The sequence below is a fragment of the Myxine glutinosa genome, chromosome 2 (genome assembly GCF_964187855.1).
Source record: "Myxine glutinosa chromosome 2, kmMyxGlut1.1, whole genome shotgun sequence".
In the NCBI taxonomy this organism is placed as follows: Eukaryota; Metazoa; Chordata; class Myxini; order Myxiniformes; family Myxinidae; genus Myxine; species Myxine glutinosa.
In genome coordinates this window covers 144,383,538-144,406,044 of record NC_136262.1, presented here as the reverse complement: position 1 = coordinate 144,406,044, position 22,507 = coordinate 144,383,538, and the positions used below count along the sequence as shown (strand labels likewise).

At 43.6% G+C, this 22,507-nt stretch overlaps 1 protein-coding gene across 2 annotated transcripts in view; it reads right to left on the bottom strand.

Annotated features, from left to right (window-relative positions):
• LOC137422269 (actin filament-associated protein 1) overlaps window positions 1–22,507 on the bottom strand; it is a 237,775-nt gene that overhangs the window by 106,459 nt on the left and 108,809 nt on the right. For both annotated transcript variants that reach the window (XM_078771780.1, XM_068109020.2), the window contains exon 2: window positions 6,056–6,184. In XM_078771780.1, the coding sequence (XP_078627906.1) occupies window positions 6,056–6,184 (129 nt within the window). The remainder of the gene's footprint in view (window positions 1–6,055; window positions 6,185–22,507) is intronic.

Here is a 22,507-nt window from a genome sequence, read left to right as displayed (position 1 = left end):
GCTCTTCTTCTGCTCCAATCGGCTCATCTGATCATGTGCTTGTTAAAGTGGACATCTCTCTGACCATTCTCAGGAAGCCTCCTCAGCGTCGACGAGTCTGGCATTTCACTCAGGCCAACTGGCATGGTCTTCAAGCAGCCATCAATCATCTGGACTGGTCTCCCATCTCTACCACCTCTGACATCAACTCATCCTGGGAATTCTTCCAAAGTAAATTGCTCTCTCATGCACAGATTTATCCCATCTCGTCTTCAGTTGTCATACCCTTCCTCCCGTCCATGGTACACGGAAATCTTGTGGTGAGGCTGTTGCCCAGAAACAACTTGCCTTCGTCTCCTGGAAAGCAAATCCAACGGAAGGAAATCTCATTTCCTTTCACAAAGCCCAAAACAAGTGTGTGTCCACCCTCAGGAGAGCCAGGAAACAATATCTCTCTGTTCTCAAGACCCGAACTCTCTTATCTGTTTCCCTCTTCCAAATCCTGGTGGCATCTGGTCAAATCTGTTTCTGGTGTTTGTTCCCCCTCATTCCCCTCCCTCACCTCAAACGGCTACACAGCTGACTCCACACGTGAAAAAGCTGAATGCCTCAACTCTGTGTTTGCCTCTAAATCTTGTGTCCCAAACCTATCCCTCTCTGTACCCACCATACCCAGTCGTACCCAGCTGCTCCTGGACTCTGTGTCCTTTTCTCCTGACAAGGTGGAAAAGTTTCTGTCAACCCTCGACTCTGATTCTGCAACTGGACCTGACGGCATCAGCCCACGGGTCCTAAAATCCTGTTCTTCCGCTCTTTCACTCCTTCTCTCTGTCTGTTCTCTTCACCCTCTCTTTTGCTCAAGGTCATCTGCCATCTGCTTGGAAATCAGCCAACATCACCGCTTTGCACAAAAAATGTGCAAAAACAGATCCTAGCAACTACAGACCAATCAGCCTTCTCCCAATTATCAGCAAAGTCATGGAATCCATCATTGCTTCGGATATGAAATCTTTCCTCTTCTCCAATGGCTTGATCTCTGATCATCAATTTGGTTTCAGACCAGGTCACTCTACTCTGGACATGCTGCTTCTGCGTTCTCAACAATGGATGGAGGGCCTCAATGCCAAACAGGAAATTAGAGCTGTCTCCCTTGACATATCACATGCCTTCGATACGGTCTGGCACCCTGCTCTGCTCACCAAACTCTCCTCCTTTGGTATCCATGGAAATCTCCACGCATGGCTGGCGGACTTCCTCTCTCGTCGTAGTCAACGTGTGGCCCTGAATGGGATTCTCTCATCTCCTCTTCCTGTTCAGGCTGGAGTTCCCCAAGGCAGTGTTCTGGGCCCTGTGCTTTTTCTGGTCTTCATCAATGACCTCTCTGACTCTCTTCAAAATCGTCTCTATCTTTTTGCTGATGATTCCACTCTCTGCCGCTCCATTCCTCATCGCTCAGATCGGCAGTCTGCAGCCTCCTCACTCTCTGCAGACCTGGACAAAATCACAGACTGGGCAAACAAGTGGAACATGTCTTTCAATCCTGACAAATCTCACACTCTTACGATGTCTCTCCGAAAAGACCGACTGGACAACCCTCCCATCCACTTTCTGAATAATCCTCTCCAAGAAGTTCTGTCACTCAAGCCTTTGGGTCTCACTATCTGCCATGGTCTTTCCTGGGAAAACCACATTTCAAATCTGGCCTCCAAAGCCAGTCGCCGACTGGGCATCCTCCGTCGTGCGAAGTCCTTCCTAGGCACACCTGAGCTCCTCACCACATACAAGGCTTTCATCTGCAGCTCAATGGAATACTGCTCTCCCCTCTGAGCTGGTCCTCCTGCCTCACACCTAGCTCGTCTTCACGCTGTTGAAACCAAAGCGTTCAGAATCATTGGAATCTCCCGCGATGAAGCTAACTCCGAGGGCCTTTCACTCACTCGCCGCAGGCAGGTTGGTGGTCTTTCCATCTTCTACCGACTCCTCTCCGGCCCTGCCCCCCCAGCTCTCTCTGGGCTCTGTTCCCCAAATATTCCTACAGGTCGCACAAGATCTGCCTGCAACCCTCTTATGGTTAAACTGCCAAAATCAAGACTCTCTGCTCACCTTCACTCCTTCATTCCTCTTTTCTCCCGCCTCTGGAACAAACTCCCTCACTCTCTTCAATCCCACTCCTCCCTCCAGGTCTTTAAAACAGTTGTTCACCACCATCTCTTATCTTCCCCCATCCAAATCCTTGATTGTGGTGTAGTAATTTTTTTATTCATTTTAATTATTTGTATATTAATATAGTGATTGCAAATTATTGATATATTTATTTCATGATCTCGTATTTTATGTTATGTTGTAAATCATTCACAATTCAGCTTTGGCTGCGCCGAATTGATAATAAAACCATGATTGAATTGGATTGATTGAATCTTTTCTACCCCCGCTAATTTCACCCCAAATCCACTTTTTTGAAATACCAACTTCTTTCCTGGAAGTCCTTGGTGTCCTTGTGTTTTATATTTCTCCCACCACCCCCCCCCCCCTTCCCCACGCCTCCTCCCCCCCAAGCCCTCTCCCTCCCACACATCTCCTGATGTCCCTCCTCTCAAATGTTGTGTTTGTGTGCTTCCTCTTCTCTCCCCATCTTGTCTACCGCTCCCTCTTTTTATATATTTTGTTTGTCTGTTTGATTTGTTTGTGTGATAAATGTTAGCTCTTTCACGAGCCTCGATTCTGTATTAAAAAAACAAAAACAAAAAAACAGGAGGGAGCAGGGGGACAGGAGGGGGACAGGACAGGAGGGGTGATGAAAGGAGAGCAGGAGGAGAGTGAGCAGGGATCAGGAGGAGGGGCGAGTGGGGAGCAGGAGGAGAGGGCGATGGGAGGAGGGGTGAGCAGGAGGAGAGTGAGTGTGGAGCAGGAGGAGGGGTGAGCTGCGATCAGCAGGAGGGGTTAGCTGGGATCAGAAGGAGAGGTGAGCAGGGAGCAGGGGGGTTGAGCAGGGAGCAGGAGGAGGGTTGAGCAGGAAGCGGGAGGAGGGGTGAGCAGGGAGAGAGCTGAGTGGGGAGCAGGAGGAGGGGTGAGCGGGAAGCAGGAGGAAAGGGAGGGGAACAGGAAGAGGGATGAGGGGGGGGGAACAGTAGGAGGGGTGAGCAGGAGGAGTGAGCGGCAAGCAGGAGGACAGGTAGAGGGAGTAGGAGGAGGTGAAAGAGCAGGATGAGGGAGCAGGGGTGTTCCATTACCAATAAGCTTGAAGAGCTGAGACATAACAGCAGTGAACGAAGGAGTCTTCATGTACCGGTCATCCATAATACCACATGGATTTCCCACTCTCTTTTAAAAATCAAACTTCAGTAGTCTCGGCCTCACCAAACTGTTGGTAATCTTCATCTGATGAAGCAGCACTTACACGGAAGAAAGAGGCCATCGTAGCTCTCTAAGGTCCTAATTTGAAAACTATTGCACCTGCAATAGCGATATGTACAGCGATTCGAGACATTTGATGATGTGAATGAGGAGAGTGAAAAAACAAATTTTGAGCACCTATTCATGCAGAAACTGTTGTGGCCTATTCCAAGGCAAGGCGTCTTTGAGCAGATGGAAAAAGCTTAAGATTGTGAGGGATAGCGGATTGACCAAGGATGAAGCCTGCTTTTGGTTTAATTAAATAATCCAGTTAATTATCTTCATAAAGGTGTATTTAAATTTATTCCAAACACCCAGTTTTATGCCACATGCTGTGTAATGTCCAAAAGGCAAGATGAAAGCCTCCTTTCCACATCCCTCAGTCCTATCAGCATCTCCTCCCCCCATCCCTAACTGTGTGGACATCAAACATTTGGGGCTCCATTCCAACCTGTCAGATCTTTCAATGCAGGTCACTGCTGATAAACCGGGCATCATCGGTTTCACATACTCCTTCCTCTCACAGGACATCCCTTACTCCTTAGTATCTCTCCCTGGCTATTGTCAACTCTGGGTTGATCAACCTGAACCCTGTCCAGGTGGTGGAGTTGCACTGGACATCAAGAACTCCATTTCCCACTCCCTGTGTACTGCTCTTCCACTTACCCAAACCCAAGAATACATCTGCCTGCGACTACCGCTCCACTCCCACCTCATATTTGTCTGTGTGTTGTACCGTCCTCCCAACAGTGACGACTCCTTATACATGTCTCTCTCAGACAAAATGGACCAACTCTTAGCCACTCATCCCAACTTTCTCTTTCTCATATGTGGTGATTTTAATTGTCACCATGCGAATTGGCTGAATGTCGGCACCTCTCTCACCAGCTAAGACACTTCTGCGAAGGACTTCTGTGCCACTCAATCAGTGAATCTTCCCAACCAGTTTTCTTTCTGGATTTGGTGATGACCAACTTCCCACCGATGCATCTAGCTATTCCTATGCCCCAATTGGAACGTCTGATCATGTAATTCTGAAGTTCAACATCTCTCTGGCCATTCTCAGAGAACAACCTCAGCACCAGTGAGTTTGGCCGTGCACTCAGGCAAGCTGGCAGGGACTACAAACACCCAGCACACTTCAGGACTGGTCTCCTATATCGACCGCTCCGATATTAATTCAGCCTTTGAATTCTTCCACAGAAACCTGCTCTCTCTTATGCACAGATTCATCCCCTCTCATCTTCAGTTATCTCACCCATTTCTGCCGCCCTAGGTACTCTGAATCATGTGGTGAGGCAGTTGCGTTAAGACAACTTGCATTCTCCTCCTGGAAGGCAAATTTGACCGAAGGCAACCTACACCATTCCACAAAGTCCGTAACAAGTGCGTCCCCTCTCAGGAGAGCTAGAAAACAACATTTGTCCAACCTCAACATTTAACTTTCAAACTTGTCTCCCCATTCTAAAACCTGGTGGCACCTTGTTAAATCTGTCTATAGCGTATGTCCCCCCCCCCCTCCCCCCACACACTCCTCTCCCCACTTCATCCCCTCCCTCACCTCTCTCCCCACTTCATCCCTTCCCTCACCTCTCTCCCCATCTTGTCTCCCACTCCCTTTATCATATGTTCTATGTGTCAGTTTGTCTTCTTGTGATCAATGTTAGCTCTCACACGAGCCTCGATCTTGTATACAAATTTTTTTTTTTTGTCCCCAACGCCTCTCTCTCTCTCTGTACCCAACCTTTCCAGTTGTACCCAACAGTTTCTGGACTTTATGTCTTTTACCTGAGAAGGTGGAGAGGTTTTTGGCAACCCTCGATTCTGATTAAAAAAACACGGAAGTTTAACCCTGTTAAGCTGTTTATCCACTCAAATGTTGTGAATAAATCAATACCTTGTTAAACTCATTTTACTTTCTTCTTTTATTTAAGTGCCAGGTGCACACAACACCTCAAGACATTCCTTATTGAACCTCCCATTTTTGAGCTCTTTCAACCAGCGCAAGATTAAAAAGGCAACTTTTTTTGAAACATTTTTATATTGTGGTATTTTTACCATAGGCTTCTGCTCGTATCCTATTAATTTAATATCCAATTGAATACCCCTAACCCCATCCCCTCAACCCCCCCCCCCCCCTCCCTCTGCATTTACCCCATTTTGGGATAAATCAGCTTTAAATTAGGAAAATTCAGTCGTCCAGGCAGAAGGCCTCTCTTTCTCAAATGGTGGTGGCAGTACCGTCGTTACATGGTGCAAGTGTGCTCTGTGCTCATACGTGTGCTCATCGTCAGGCTGTCTATGCTTCAGGTGTGCCAAGGAAGAGATTTTTCTGCATGAAATAAGAGGTTGGCTTTCCAAGTTTAGATAGGCCTTTGTTTGGCAAAACATTAAAAGCAGGAAGCAGTCGGCCTGGAAATTTTTGAGCAAAACAACATATAGCAGAGGGTTGGCAGATAAAGTGGGCCATGCGATAGGGTGTGTGGACTGAGATCAAGATACGGCAGGCGTGGTGTCATTCTGAGGTTTGGCAGGATATAATGGAGGGTGGAAAACCAGATAATGGCCTCCACCAGCGCTACATGGATAAAGATGGAACGCACCATGGAATTGGCCAACACAACAATATGTGATGTAACTTTTAGGAAAACATAAACAGCAAAACCCGTGGTGTGACACTGACCATCCGATGGCTTTAGCTGCCTGAGGAGTTTGAGCACGGCATCACGACAAGTCTGCGTAGTGTCCGAGAGCTTCTCCTGCTCCAATAACTCGAGTAGGGAACACATCTCTGGCAGAAGCTGCTCCAAGACTGGATGTGGAACAATGCAAAGGTAGATTATTATGACCTCAACTCGTCACCAATGCACAAACCATGCCTGATCTTGTGAAGCATAAGAATCCTTTTTTTGCTACATCCACAAGACAACAGTTAGTTGGCCGAGTGTGAGTTTTCAACATGGCAGACAACACGTCAGTAAAGCAACTTCAATCAAACATGATTTAAACAATCAGGTGAGCAGAGCAACACCAAATGATAGAGTTAACCATTCCGTTTGAGTTGTATTTTCACTCCATAGCATTGACACTGCTGCAGCAGTCAAAGCTAAAATACACTGGGTGCTTCCCCATTGGTCGTCTCGGGATTATTCGCCCAAGGAAATTGGAATATCGCTCCAGTACTGGCTCACGATGGCATACCTTTTCAAAAGGTATCGTGGGGTATTTTGATATCCACCAGAAGGTGCGAGCAAACAGGACCCACAGGTTAACATCCCTCTGTAGGATGGTGATGTAATGCTGTGTGGAAGCGTGAAGTTGAGTCAGGTCGGGAATCAGACCCAGATTAGACTGCTCAGGTGAGTACACTATACCTTTGACACTTTCTCCCAGCCAGGCAAATATTGTATTTAGCTTTTACCAAACTGAAAGGTTAATTAAATTCACAAATACGTTAACCACGAACCAGTTATTAAAGTATCAGATAAAAGGGAGATGGAGGAGAATAAATTCTGCTTATTTTTCGATATATATATTATATTATAATTATTATTATTTACTAGGGCATGCCCGTACTATATATAAGCTAGGACGTGCCCGTACGTGGGTGCCCGTTCCTTGCCAAAAAAAAAAAAAAAAAAAAAAATTTGTGTAGGGGTGTGTGTGTGTAAACATCCTAGGGCGTGCCCGTACGTGGGTGCAAAAAATCATGCGTGCAAACAACAACAACAAAAAAAAACTTTGAAACCACGTGGCAGTAACGACCACAGAACCCCCCCCCCCCCCCTCTATTTACATGAATGGTTTGGTCCATTCGCAACGACCACAGAACCCCCCCTCTATTTACATGCAATGGTTTGGTCCATTCGCAACGCCAAAGCGAACGGCGAACGGCTAAATCGCCATAGCTCGGTAAGTACTTGTCCGATTAATTTCAAACCTTGAAAAGGCACATCCTCGGGTCCCCAGCAATATACCTGGCAAGTTTAAAGTATATCGGACCCGTGGTTGTCGAGAAACAGCGGTCACAGACAAACATACAAACACACATACACACATACACACATACACACATACACACATACACACATACACACATACACACATACACACAGAGATTAATGGAATTATAGATAGATATGTATATATATATATATATATATATATATATATATATATATATATATATATATATATCTATATTATAATAGCCGTAGATGATTCTGTCTGTCTGTCTGTCTGTCTATCTGTTGGGTGTCTGTCCGGGGTGTGGCTTACTCGGTTTGCAGAGTAGCTCCACCCATAGCTCCACCCATTCTGGGAGTGGCTATAAACAAATATCCACCATTTTATTAACTCGCATAGCTTTGAGTCCTGTTTTGTAGGCCCGTGGTGTCTTGCTCTCCCCCAGTTTTATTTCAAATCAAATTCGATAAATCATTTCATTTTTCACAGTCGCTAACATAGTTTTTGACTCGGTTGAAAAAAAACGGGAAGAAAATCCGATGAAAGTTGCCGTTTATAGAACGAAATGAATTCTCAAAGGCCTGTAACTTCAAGGCCATTGAGTCTCTCTCACGCCTTTATCTCCAATATAACTCACCATCATGGTTTCATTTTTATCGATGGTTTTACTTTTAGACTCGGTGTCAGCAATAATTGAGAACAATCCACACACGCGGGAAAATGCAGAGATATATTTTTAAAAATCGCGTCATGGTGTATCATACACCGCCCAACATGACACCGCCGGCAATGTGTCGATATATATTAAAAATTCGCTTTTGCTTTTCCGTTATGATATATTACTATTTCGTTTGATGATAGTCGTCACAAAAACGTCAACAATGATGCCGACATATATTTCTTCGTTTTTATTTCATTCAACATATTAGCCGGAAGTAAAATATGTTTCAGGAAATTACCGAGATATTTCTTCGTTTTTTTTATTAGTTATGTGCGCATACACTTTAAATAGGTTTATTTGAAATCTTTAATTTTCCACAAACATTCCACACACGCGGGAAAATGCAGAGATATATTTTTTAAAATCGCGTCATGGTGTATCATACACCGCCCAACATGACACCGACGGCAATGTGTCGATATCTATTTTAAATTCGATATATCATTTCATTTTTCACAGTCGCTAACATAGTTTTAGACTCGGTTGAAAAAAAACGAGAAGAAAATCCGATGAAAGTTGCCGTTTATAGAACGAAATGAATTCTCAAATGCCTGTAACTTCAAGGCCATTGAGTCTCTCTCACGCCTTTATCTCCAATATAACTCACCATCATGGTTTTAGACGGTGTCAGCAACGCGGGAAAACGCAGAGATATATTTTTAAAAATACACCATATCACCGCCCAACAGCCAACAAGTATCATACACCGCCCAACATGACACAGACGTCAACATTTCGACATTATCGCTTTTTCTTTAAACCGAGCCGAACCGAATAAACCGAGTGAATTCACCGTTTACCTTTGATGACAGTCGTCACAAAACGACATATATTTCTTCGTTTTTATTTCATTCAACATTTTTAGCCGGAAGTAAAATTACCGAGAAATTACCGAGTTCAGGAAATTACCGAGACATATTTCTTCGTTTTTTTATTTATTAGTTATTTGCGCATACACTTTAAATAGGTCTATTTGAAATATTAAATTTTCACAATGTAATTTACTTGCTATTTGTCATTTGATAATTATGAGACACTTCCTATTGAGGATCGTGACAATTCATGCGGTGCGTGGAAACTTCCATTTCCAAAATGGATGAAGAACGCAGCCCTGAACAGGATGCAGCAAGAAAACGAATGAGAAGGGCGAACGAGTCCGTCGTCGAACGTCAATGCAGACTTGAACAGGATGCAGCCAGAAAACGAATGAGACGGGAGAACGAGTCCATCGACGAACGTCAATGCAAACTTGCGGGGTCACCCGTGGGAATCCCTCGGGCATGGATGTGTGTGACATTTCGACATATTGAGTTAGATGCTGCACATTCTTTTTACAAAATGGTTACTGGCAAGTCATCAGATCCAGAAATGGTGTAAAAACCACCGTTTAGAGGCCATTTTTCCCCGCAAAGCGGGGGTTTGCCTTTTCGGGGACCGTGGTAGTTGTTGTTTTTTTGTCCCCTTTTTGAAGCAATGTTTTACGGCCGGATGCCCTTCCTGACGCCAACCCTTTTTGCCGCCTTCAACGACAAACAGGGAATTACCAGTGAACTGGTACTCAATTAGCCGACCTCGGAAGGATGACAGGCTGAGTCAACCCCCCTGGCATTAATTCGGCGATCGACCGAGATTCGAACCCAGGATCCTAAGCCGGCACCCTAGCCGCTAGCCCAACACCAGAAATGGTGTCATGAACACAATTTATTTACGCACAAGCACAAAAGCAAGACGGGCCGATTTCCGATTCCGACGGGCCGATTTGGAGCAAGAAAAAGAACGAGACGGGAGAAAAAGGAGAGAAACGAGACGGGGAAAGCCGATTGGAGAGGCGAGTGAGGCGCGATTGGAGAGGAGTGTGAGGCGCGATTGGAGAGGAGTGTGAGGCATGATTGGAGAGGAGTGTGAGGCGCGATTGGAGAGGAGTGTGAGGCACGATTGGAGAGGAGTGATTGGAGGGGAGTGTGAGGCACGATTGGAGAGGAGTGTGAGGCACGATTGGAGAGGAGTGTGAGGCGCGATTGGAGAGGAGTGTGAGGCGCGATTGGAGAGGAGTGTGAGGCGCGATTGGAGAGGCGTGTGAAGGATTGGAGAGGAGAGGAGTGTGAGGGATTGGAGAGGTGAGGGATTGGAAAGGAGAGGGATGTGAGGGTTTGGAGAGGAGAGGAGTGCTGGGTGGAGAGAGGAGAGTGTCAGGTGGAGACAGGAGAGTGTCAGGTGGAGGCAGGAGAGTGTCAGGTGGAGAGGAGTGAGGGGTCACATATTATGTGAAATAAATAAATTGTGTTCATCACACCATTTCTGGATCTGATGACTTGCCAGTAACCATTTTGTAAAAATGAATGTGCAGCATATAACTCAATATGTCGAAATGTCACACACATCCATGCCCGTGGGATTCCCACGGGTGACCCCGCTAGTCTATATTATAATAGCCGTAGATGATTCTGTCTGTCTGTCTGTCTGTCTATCTGTTGGGTGTCTGTCCGGGGTGTGGCTTACTCGGTTTGCAGAGTAGCTCCACCCATAGCTCCACCCATTCTGGGAGTGGCTATAAACAAATATCCACCATTTTATTAACTCGCATAGCTTTGAGTCCTGTTTTGTAGGCCCGTGGTGTCTTGCTCTCCCCCAGTTTTATTTCAAATCAAATTCGATAAATCATTTCATTTTTCACAGTCGCTAACATAGTTTTTGACTCGGTTGAAAAAAAACGGGAAGAAAATCCGATGAAAGTTGCCGTTTATAGAACGAAATGAATTCTCAAAGGCCTGTAACTTCAAGGCCATTGAGTCTCTCTCACGCCTTTATCTCCAATCTAACTCACCATATGATTTCATTTTTATCGATGGTTTTACTTTTAGACTCGGTGTCAGCAATAATTGAGAACAATCCACACACGTGGGAAAATGCAGAGATATATTTTTAAAAATCGCGTCATGGTGTATCATACACCGCCCAACATGACACCGCCGGCAATGTGTCGATATATATTAAAAATTCGCTTTTGCTTTTCCGTTATGATATATTACTATTTCGTTTGATGATAGTCGTCACAAAAACGTCAACAATGATGCCGACATATATTTCTTCGTTTTTATTTCATTCAACATATTAGCCGGAAGTAAAATATGTTTCAGGAAATTACCGAGATATTTCTTCGTTTTTTTTATTAGTTATGTGCGCATACACTTTAAATAGGTTTATTTGAAATCTTTAATTTTCCACAAACATTCCACACACGCGGGAAAATGCAGAGATATATTTTTTAAAATCGCGTCATGGTGTATCATACACCGCCCAACATGACACCGACGGCAATGTGTCGATATCTATTTTAAATTCGATATATCATTTCATTTTTCACAGTCGCTAACATAGTTTTAGACTCGGTTGAAAAAAAACGAGAAGAAAATCCGATGAAAGTTGCCGTTTATAGAACGAAATGAATTCTCAAATGCCTGTAACTTCAAGGCCATTGAGTCTCTCTCACGCCTTTATCTCCAATATAACTCACCATCATGGTTTTAGACTCGGTGTCAGCAACGCGGGAAAACGCAGAGATATATTTTTAAAAATACACCATATCACCGCCCAACAGCCAACAAGTATCATACACCGCCCAACATGACACAGACGTCAACATTTCGACATTATCGCTTTTTCTTTAAACCGAGCCGAACCGAATAAACCGAGTGAATTCACCGTTTACCTTTGATGACAGTCGTCACAAAACGACATATATTTCTTCGTTTTTATTTCATTCAACATTTTTAGCCGGAAGTAAAATTACCGAGAAATTACCGAGTTCAGGAAATTACCGAGACATATTTCTTCGTTTTTTTATTTATTAGTTATTTGCGCATACACTTTAAATAGGTCTATTTGAAATATTAAATTTTCACAATGTAATTTACTTGCTATTTGTCATTTGATAATTATGAGACACTTCCTATTGAGGATCGTGACAATTCATGCGGTGCGTGGAAACTTCCATTTCCAAAATGGATGAAGAACGCAGCCCTGAACAGGATGCAGCAAGAAAACGAATGAGAAGGGCGAACGAGTCCGTCGTCGAACGTCAATGCAGACTTGAACAGGATGCAGCCAGAAAACGAATGAGACGGGAGAACGAGTCCATCGACGAACGTCAATGCAAACTTGCGGGGTCACCCGTGGGAATCCCTCGGGCATGGATGTGTGTGACATTTCGACATATTGAGTTAGATGCTGCACATTCTTTTTACAAAATGGTTACTGGCAAGTCATCAGATCCAGAAATGGTGTAAAAACCACCGTTTAGAGGCCATTTTTCCCCGCAAAGCGGGGGTTTGCCTTTTCGGGGACCGTGGTAGTTGTTGTTTTTTTGTCCCCTTTTTGAAGCAATGTTTTACGGCCGGATGCCCTTCCTGACGCCAACCCTTTTTGCCGCCTTCAACGACAAACAGGGAATTACCAGTGAACTGGTACTCAATTAGCCGACCTCGGAAGGATGACAGGCTGAGTCAACCCCCCTGGCATTAATTCGGCGATCGACCGAGATTCGAACCCAGGATCCTAAGCCGGCACCCTAGCCGCTAGCCCAACACCAGAAATGGTGTCATGAACACAATTTATTTACGCACAAGCACAAAAGCAAGACGGGCCGATTTCCGATTCCGACGGGCCGATTTGGAGCAAGAAAAAGAACGAGACGGGAGAAAAAGGAGAGAAACGAGACGGGGAAAGCCGATTGGAGAGGCGAGTGAGGCGCGATTGGAGAGGAGTGTGAGGCGCGATTGGAGAGGAGTGTGAGGCATGATTGGAGAGGAGTGTGAGGCGCGATTGGAGAGGAGTGTGAGGCACGATTGGAGAGGAGTGATTGGAGGGGAGTGTGAGGCACGATTGGAGAGGAGTGTGAGGCACGATTGGAGAGGAGTGTGAGGCGCGATTGGAGAGGAGTGTGAGGCGCGATTGGAGAGGAGTGTGAGGCGCGATTGGAGAGGCGTGTGAAGGATTGGAGAGGAGAGGAGTGTGAGGGATTGGAGAGGTGAGGGATTGGAAAGGAGAGGGATGTGAGGGTTTGGAGAGGAGAGGAGTGCTGGGTGGAGAGAGGAGAGTGTCAGGTGGAGACAGGAGAGTGTCAGGTGGAGGCAGGAGAGTGTCAGGTGGAGAGGAGTGAGGGGTCACATATTATGTGAAATAAATAAATTGTGTTCATCACACCATTTCTGGATCTGATGACTTGCCAGTAACCATTTTGTAAAAATGAATGTGCAGCATATAACTCAATATGTCGAAATGTCACACACATCCATGCCCGTGGGATTCCCACGGGTGACCCCGCTAGTCTATATTATAATAGCCGTAGATGATTCTGTCTGTCTGTCTGTCTATCTGTTGGGTGTCTGTCCGGGGTGTGGCTTACTCGGTTTGCAGAGTAGCTCCACCCATAGCTCCACCCATTCTGGGAGTGGCTATAAACAAATATCCACCATTTTATTAACTCGCATAGCTTTCAGTCCTGTTTTGTAGGCCCGTGGTGTCTTGCTCTCCCCCAGTTTTATTTCAAATCAAATTCGATAAATCATTTCATTTTTCACAGTCGCTAACATAGTTTTAGACTCGGTTGAAAAAAAACGGGAAGAAAATCCAATGAAAGTTGCCGTTTATAGAACGAAATGAATTCTCAAAGGCCTGTAACTTCAAGGCCATTGAGTCTCTCTCACGCCTTTATCTCCAATCTAACTCACCATATGATTTCATTTTTATCGATGGTTTTACTTTTAGACTCGGTGTCAGCAATAATTGAGAACAATCCACACACGCGGGAAAATGCAGAGATATATTTTTTAAAATCGCGTCATGGTGTATCATACACCGCCCAACATGACACCGCCGGCAATGTGTCGATATATATTAAAAATTCGCTTTTGCTTTTCCGTTATGATATATTACTATTTCGTTTGATGATAGTCGTCACAAAAACGTCAACAATGATGCCGACATATATTTCTTCGTTTTTATTTCATTCAACATATTAGCCGGAAGTAAAATATGTTTCAGGAAATTACCGAGAGATATTTCTTCGTTTTTTTTATTAGTTATGTGCGCATACACTTTAAATAGGTTTATTTGAAATCTTTAATTTTCCACAAACATTCCACACACGCGGGAAAATGCAGAGATATATTTTTTAAAATCGCGTCATGGTGTATCATACACCGCCCAACATGACACCGACGGCAATGTGTCGATATCTATTTTAAATTCGATATATCATTTCATTTTTCACAGTCGCTAACATAGTTTTAGACTCGGTTGAAAAAAAACGAGAAGAAAATCCGATGAAAGTTGCCGTTTATAGAACGAAATGAATTCTCAAATGCCTGTAACTTCAAGGCCATTGAGTCTCTCTCACGCCTTTATCTCCAATATAACTCACCATCATGGTTTTAGACTCGGTGTCAGCAACGCGGGAAAACGCAGAGATATATTTTTAAAAATACACCATATCACTGCCCAACAGCCAACAAGTATCATACACTGCCCAACATGACACAGACGTCAACATTTCGACATTATCGCTTTTTCTTTAAACCGAGCCGAACCGAATAAACCGAGTGAATTCACCGTTTACCTTTGGTGACAGTCGTCACAAAACGACATATATTTCTTCGTTTTTATTTCATTCAACATTTTTAGCCGGAAGTAAAATTACCGAGAAATTACCGAGTTCAGGAAATTACCGAGACATATTTCTTCGTTTTTTTATTTATTAGTTATTTGCGCATACACTTTAAATAGGTCTATTTGAAATATTAAATTTTCACAATGTAATTTACTTGCCATTTGTCATTTGATAATTATGAGACACTTCCTATTGAGGATCGTGACAATTCATGCGGTGCGTGGAAACTTCCATTTCCAAAATGGATGAAGAACGCAGACCTGAACAGGATGCAGCTAGAAAACGAATGAGAAGGGCGAACGAGTCCGTCGTCGAACGTCAATGCAGACTTGAACAGGATGCAGCCAGAAAACGAATGAGACGGGAGAACGAGTCCGTCGACGAACGTCAATGCAGACTTGAACAGGTTGCAGCAAGAAAACGAATGAGACAGGAGAACGAGACAGTTGAGGAACGTGAACACCGACTCGCACAGGATGCTGCTGCAACAACGATGAGGAGGGAGAACGAGACCCTCGACGAACGTGAACACAGACTCGCACAGGATGCTGCTGCAACAACGATGAGGATGGAGAACGAGACCCTCGACGAACGTGAACACAGACTCGCACAGGATGCTGCTGCAACAACGATGAGGAGGGAGAACGAGACCCTCGACGAACGTGAACACAGACTCGCACAGGATGCTGCTGCAACAACGATGAGGAGGGAGAACGAGACCCTCGACGAACGTGAACACAGACTCGCACAGGATGCTGCTGCAACAACGATGAGGAGGGAGAACGAGACCCTCGACGAACGTGAACACAGACTCGCACAGGATGCTGCTGCAACAACGATGAGGAGGGAGAACGAGACCCTCGACGAACGTGAACACAGACTCGCACAGGATGCTGCTGCAACAACGATGAGGTGCGAGAACGAGACCGTCGATGAACGCCAACACAGACTCGCACGGCATGCTGAGCAACAAAGACGTTGGAGTGCTCAGCAAACATATACAACCGCAGCCATAATGAATCCGGCCGAAGTATCCGATAATATTGTTCAAGAGCATAAATGCGGTCCAATGACGTCACCATGTGTGTACTGTTCTGCACACCATTTCACAAATGAATCAACAGGACAAGGGGATGGATTTACACTGTGTTGTTCCAAGGGAAAAGTTAAATTGCCTCCACTATTTGCCGTACCTGCTCGACTGCAACAACTTTATCAGGGTGACGATGGAAAATGTCGCAACTTCCGAGACAATATCCGGAATTACAATTCGGCATTAGCTTTTGCATCAATGGGTGCTCAGATCTCATCTCCTCCAGGAAATGGACCATACTGTTTCAAAATCCACGGTCAAATTTACCATCGCTGTGGTCCATTACATCCATCACATGTACATGAACAAGCACAATTTGCACAATTATTTATTTTGGATACAGCTCAAGCTACAAAGGAACGTATGAATCGACCTGAGAATCACAGATGTTTGCAAGAATTGATGGCAGAACTGCACAACATACTATCTGACGTTAATCCTTATGTCACATGTTACAAGACTATGTTCGAGCGTGAACAGGAAGAAATCAGGAAAGCTGTCCTTGAAGATCGCCTCCCTTCTACCTTGGAAATGCATTTTCGTCGACTGTGTGCAGACGACCAAAGACGTTACAACATACCAACTGCTGATGAAATTGCTGCTGTCTTCGTTAGTGGACAAGATGGTGAACCACCTGCAAACAGGGATTTCCAGGTTCATTTGCATGACCAGGGCTTACACAATCTCTCTCCACTTTCCTCTCACATTGATCCCATGACATATCCCATTCTCTTTCCACATGGCGAGCCTGGATGGATGATAAACATGCCTCACCAGCGACAGACTGCGGTTCGAAACAAGGTAACTCATCGTGAATTCTATGCCTACCGACTGGCTATTCGAAATGAATTCAGCACTATCCATTCTTCGGGGAAATTGTTCCAGCAGTATGTTGTCGACGGTTATTGCAAGGCAGAAGCAAATCGACTGCAATACTTCAAACAAAATCAGGAAACCCTTAGAGCCATGGAATACAGAGGACTACTGGACCACGTCCAGAACGTTGCTGCTGATAACCAACGTCCTGTCGGTCGTATCGTCATTTTGCCGTCGAGTTTTGCAGGGAGTCCCAGAGCTATGCAGCAGAACTACCAAGATGCTATGGCCATTGTTCGCAAATTCGGAAAACCAGATCTTTTCATCACGTTCACGTGTAATCCAAAATGGACAGAGATACAAGAAAACATCGGCCAACACCAACGAGCTGAAGGCAGACCAGATTTAGTGGCACGCGTGTTTCATCTGAAATTAAAAGAGTTAATCGACGATATAACGAAGAAGCACGTGTTGGGCAAAGTACGTGCATTTCTCTACGTCGTCGAGTATCAGAAGCGTGGCCTACCGCATGCCCACATATTACTCATGCTGTGCCAAGAAGATAAAATTTGTACCGCTGAAGACATTGACAGAATTGTTTCCGCACAAATTCCTAATTCAAATGAGTCACCAGAGATCCATTCCTTGGTGAAGTCTCACATGATACATGGTCCGTGTGGCAATTTAAATCGCCATTCGATTTGTGTGAAAGATGGAGTGTGCAGTAAAGGCTTTCCAAAAGCGTATGCTGCAGAGACACTTGCGAGCATAGATGGCTATGCCCTTTACAAGCGTCCCCCAAATGGACCCACCATAACCGTTCATGGAACCGATGTTGATTGCCAATATGTCGTCCCATTCAATGCTTATTTACTGAAGAAGTACAGAGCACACATCAACATTGAGGTTTGCGCAAGCATAAAGAGTATAAAGTACTTATTTAAATATGTGTACAAGGGATATGACTGTGCCAGCATCGAAATTCGAGAGCGCGGGAGAGTGGAGGTGGACGAAATAAAGACCTATTTGGACTGTAGATATGTCAGTGCCCCAGAGGCAGCATGGAGATTGATGGAATTTGAAATGCACAAACAGTCCCATTCCATCACCAGACTTGCGGTACACTTACCTGAATTGCAGACTGTTGTGTTCAGGGATGGTAACGAGGAAGAAGCCATTGTACGACATAGGGGTACAACACTTACAGCTTGGTTTCAGTTAAACCAGAGAGACCCTGAGGCACGAAGTTATCTGTACCATGACATTCCAAAATATTACGTATTTGAAGATGGACGAAAGACATGGAAACTTCGACGCCGGGGCGGCAACAATGTTATCGGACGCATGGTTTCGGCAAGCCCTATGGACATTGAGCGCTTTCATCTTCGTGTACTCCTGCTGCACTGCCCTGGTAAAACATCATTTGAAGATCTCAGAACCGTAGATGGAGCAGTTTGTGAAACATACAAGGATGCAGCCAGGAAATTACATTTAACAGAAGATGATACAGAATGGGACAGGTCCTTAGCTGATGGAGTTATCTTTGCCATGCCACAACAATTGAGATCTCTTTTTGCAACCCTATGCATATTCTGCACACCAACAGACACGTCGGCACTGTGGGAAAAATATAAAAACGACCTTTGCGAAGATTTTGTGCACAGCGGCCATATCTTGGAACAAAGTATTTTCATGGCATTGCGAGAAATACAGTCCTTCCTCCTAAGACATGGACAGACCTTGGAAGCATTTCAGTTACCAGTACCTCCAGACACTGTTGAAGATCTTTCGAGCGATGATTATCAGTATGTACCGGGAGATGAACATGAAAAAGGTGAAAACAACAGACAACTACTAAATGATGACCAAATCAAAATTGTAGATGAGGTCCTACAGGCCGTTCATTGTAGGGACCAGTACACAGGCAACCGGTTGTTTTTCGTTGATGGACCGAGCGGAAGTGGCAAGACCTTTCTCTATAATACGCTTCTGCACATCTTGCAAGGCCAGTGTCGTTTGGTTCTTCCAATGGCGTACTCGGGCATTGCAGCAACATTGCTAGCAGGGGGCCGTACATCGCACCATCGATTTAAATTGCCAGTGCCCATTTTGGAAAACTCCACATGCAACATATCACCTACGAGTAAAGATGCAGATACTCTAAGGAAGGCCAACCTATTCATTTGGGATGAAGCACCTATGGCTCCAGCATATGCTTTAGCGGCTGTTGATCGATGTCTCCGGGATGTAACCAGCAACAACATTCCTTTTGGTGGAAAGGTCTTACTTCTTGGTGGGGACTTCAGGCAGGTTTTGCCCGTTGTACCTCGCGCTGCACCTACAGCAATCATCGCCACATGCATCAAGCGTAGCAAGTTGTGGCCAAAGTTCAAACTGCTGAACTTAAAATCAAACATGAGAGCTAATGATGACGAAGAATTCTCAAAATGGTTACTGTCGGTTGGAAATGGGACTGTGGAAACAATTCCTGACTCAGATTTAATACGACTGCCTGATCGTATCTGTGTAGAAGACAACATGTCTTTAGCAGAGGCTGTTTTTGGTAATTTGAACGAAATCCATTCAAACTATGATGCGCTGGCACAACGAGCCGTGTTGTGTCCAAAGAATGAATCCACATTTGTGATCAACGATGAGATACTGGATGCATTTCCTGGGGAAGAAAAGACGTACTTCAGCGCTGATTCCATTGTCTGTGATGACCCTGAAGAGGCACTAAATTATCCTATGGAATTCCTAAATCAATTAACTCCTTCTGGAATGCCATTGCACAAACTTCGTCTCAAAGATGGTGCTGTCATCATGTTACTCCGTAACTTTGATCCGAAACAGGGACTGTGCAATGGTGCAAGATTGGTTGTTAAAAGATTGTTGCCAAACATAATAGATGGAGAAATAATTTCTGGCAGTCACAAAGGAACACGCACATTTTTACCCAGGATTAGTATTGCACCTTCCGATACAACACTACCATTCGTACTCAAACGCCATCAATTTCCAGTTCGTGTGGCATTCTCTTTCTCAATAAACAAGAGTCAAGGTCAAACATTACACAAAGTTGGGATTTACCTACCAGAACCCGTCTTCAGCCATGGCCAATTATATGTTGCATTGTCGCGTGCTAAATGATTTGAGGATGTCAAGGTAAAGGTAGTCAGTAATGGCCAACAGGGAAAAATTGATGGCCGCAGTGGAATCTTCACCCGTAATGTTGTTTACCCGGAGGTCCTGCAGTGACACCATTCAGGCAACAAAAGGAGGTCACAAAGGAAAATAGTTAATTCCTCCGACACATTTAGTTGCGGTGATTGAAAAATCACCGGACTATTGTTGCTGTTTTGATGCTTTTTACTGCTGTTTTGATGCTTTTTCACTGCTGTTTTGATGCTTTTTCAGTGCTGTTTTTTCACAGCTGTTCTGATGCTTTTTCACTGCTGTTTTGATGCTTTTTCACTGCTGTTTTGATGCTTTTTCACTGCTGTTTTGATGCTTTTTCACTGCTGTTTTGACGCTTTCCACTGTTGTTTTGATGCTTTTTCACTGCTGTTTTGATGTTGTTTCACAGCTGTTCTGATGCTTTTTTGCCGTTTTGCCTAAAAATCTCATTTTAAAAAAAAAAATTCCCAAAAAATCTCACAATGATGACATATAATTCAACGAAAACGTTGAAGCAACCGCATAATATTACGGTGTTGTTTAACTCTGAGTGAGAATAGTTCTAAATTTTTAAAACTTTCTTCTGATATTTGTGATTTCTTTCAAACAAACTGTATTTCCCATCTACACGGGCATGTATGTATTCCTATTAACGTTATGTAAAGTACATAAATTGTGTGGATTACATCATTTGTGGATGTGATCAATTATTGCCAGTAACCATTTTATATAACTGAATGTGCAGGTGCAGCATCTAACTCAATATGTCGAAATGTCACACACATCCATGCCCGTGGGATTCCCACGGGTGACCCCGCTAGTATATATATATATATATATATATATATATATATATATATATATATATATATACACACACTAGCTTGGCTCGGCTCACTGCGCTCACCTCACCAAGCGTCGTTACTGAGGAACGGGCTTATTTTAGCTGCGGATAATGACTGCACCTGAGTTGCTGTGTTGTCATGATTTACACCAATCATAATACAAACAATTACTTTGCACAAATTTATTTGTCGTGTTTGTGATATTACATTTTTATAAGCAATTTAGGTTGAAAATATTATATTAAAAATTAAAAAAAGAACCCCTCAGCACACATACGGGAGGGGTAGGTGCAGACTGGAAGTTTGGGATGATTACACCTCACCACCAAGTAATTTAAAACACCTCACCCCACCTAATTCAAAACACCTCACCACCACGTAATTTAAAACACCTCACCCCACCTAATTTAAAACACCGCACCACCACGTAATTTAAAACATCACCACCAAGTAATTTAAAACATCACCACCACGTAATTTAAAACATCACCACCACGTAATTTAAAACACCTCACCCCACCTAATTTAAAACACCGCACCACCACGTAATTTAAAACATCACCACCAAGTAATTTAAAACATCACCACCACGTAATTTAAAACACCTCACCACCACGTAATTTTAAACATCACCACCACTTAATTTAAAACACCTCACCCCACCTAATTTAAAACACCTCACCACCAAGTAATTTAAAACATCACCACCACGTAATTTAAAACATCACCACCACGTAATTTAAAACATCACCACCACGTAATTTAAAACATCACCACCACGTAATTTAATACATCACCACCACGTAATTTAAAACATCACCACCACGTAATTTAAAACATCACCACCACGTAATTTAAAACATCACCACCACGTAATTTTAAACATCACCACCACTAATTTAAAACACCTCACCCCACCTAATTTAAAACACCTCACCACCACGTAATTTTAAACATCACCACCAAGTAATTTAAAACACCTCACCACCACGTAATTTAAAACATCACCACCACGTAATTTAAAACATCACCACCACGTAATTTAAAACATCACCACCAAGTAATTTAAAACACCTCACCACCACGTAATTTAAAACATCACCACCACTTAATTTAAAACACCTCACCACCACGTAATTTAAAACACCTCACCACCACGTAATTTAAAACATCACCACCAAGTAATTTAAAACATCACCACCAAGTAATTTAAAACATCACCACCACGTAATTTAAAACATCACCACCAAGTAATTTAAAACATCACCACCAAGTAATTTAAAACATCACCACCAAGTAATTTAAAACATCACCACCACGTAATTTAAAACACCTCACCACCACGTAATTTAAAACACCTCACCACCACGTAATTTAAAACATCACCACCAAGTAATTTAAAACATCACCACCACGTGATTTAAAACATCACCACCACGTAATTTAAAACATCACCACCACGTAATTTAAAACATCACCACCACGTAATTTAAAACATCACCACCAAGTAATTTAAAACACCTCACCACCACGTAATTTAAAACATCACCACCACTTAATTTAAAACACCTCACCACCACGTAATTTAAAACATCACCACCAAGTAATTTAAAACACCTCACCACCACGTAATTTAAAACATCACCACCACTTAATTTAAAACACCTCACCACCACGTAATTTAAAACACCTCACCACCACGTAATTTAAAACATCACCACCAAGTAATTTAAAACATCACCACCAAGTAATTTAAAACATCACCACCACGTAATTTAAAACATCACCACCAAGTAATTTAAAACATCACCACCAAGTAATTTAAAACATCACCACCAAGTAATTTAAAA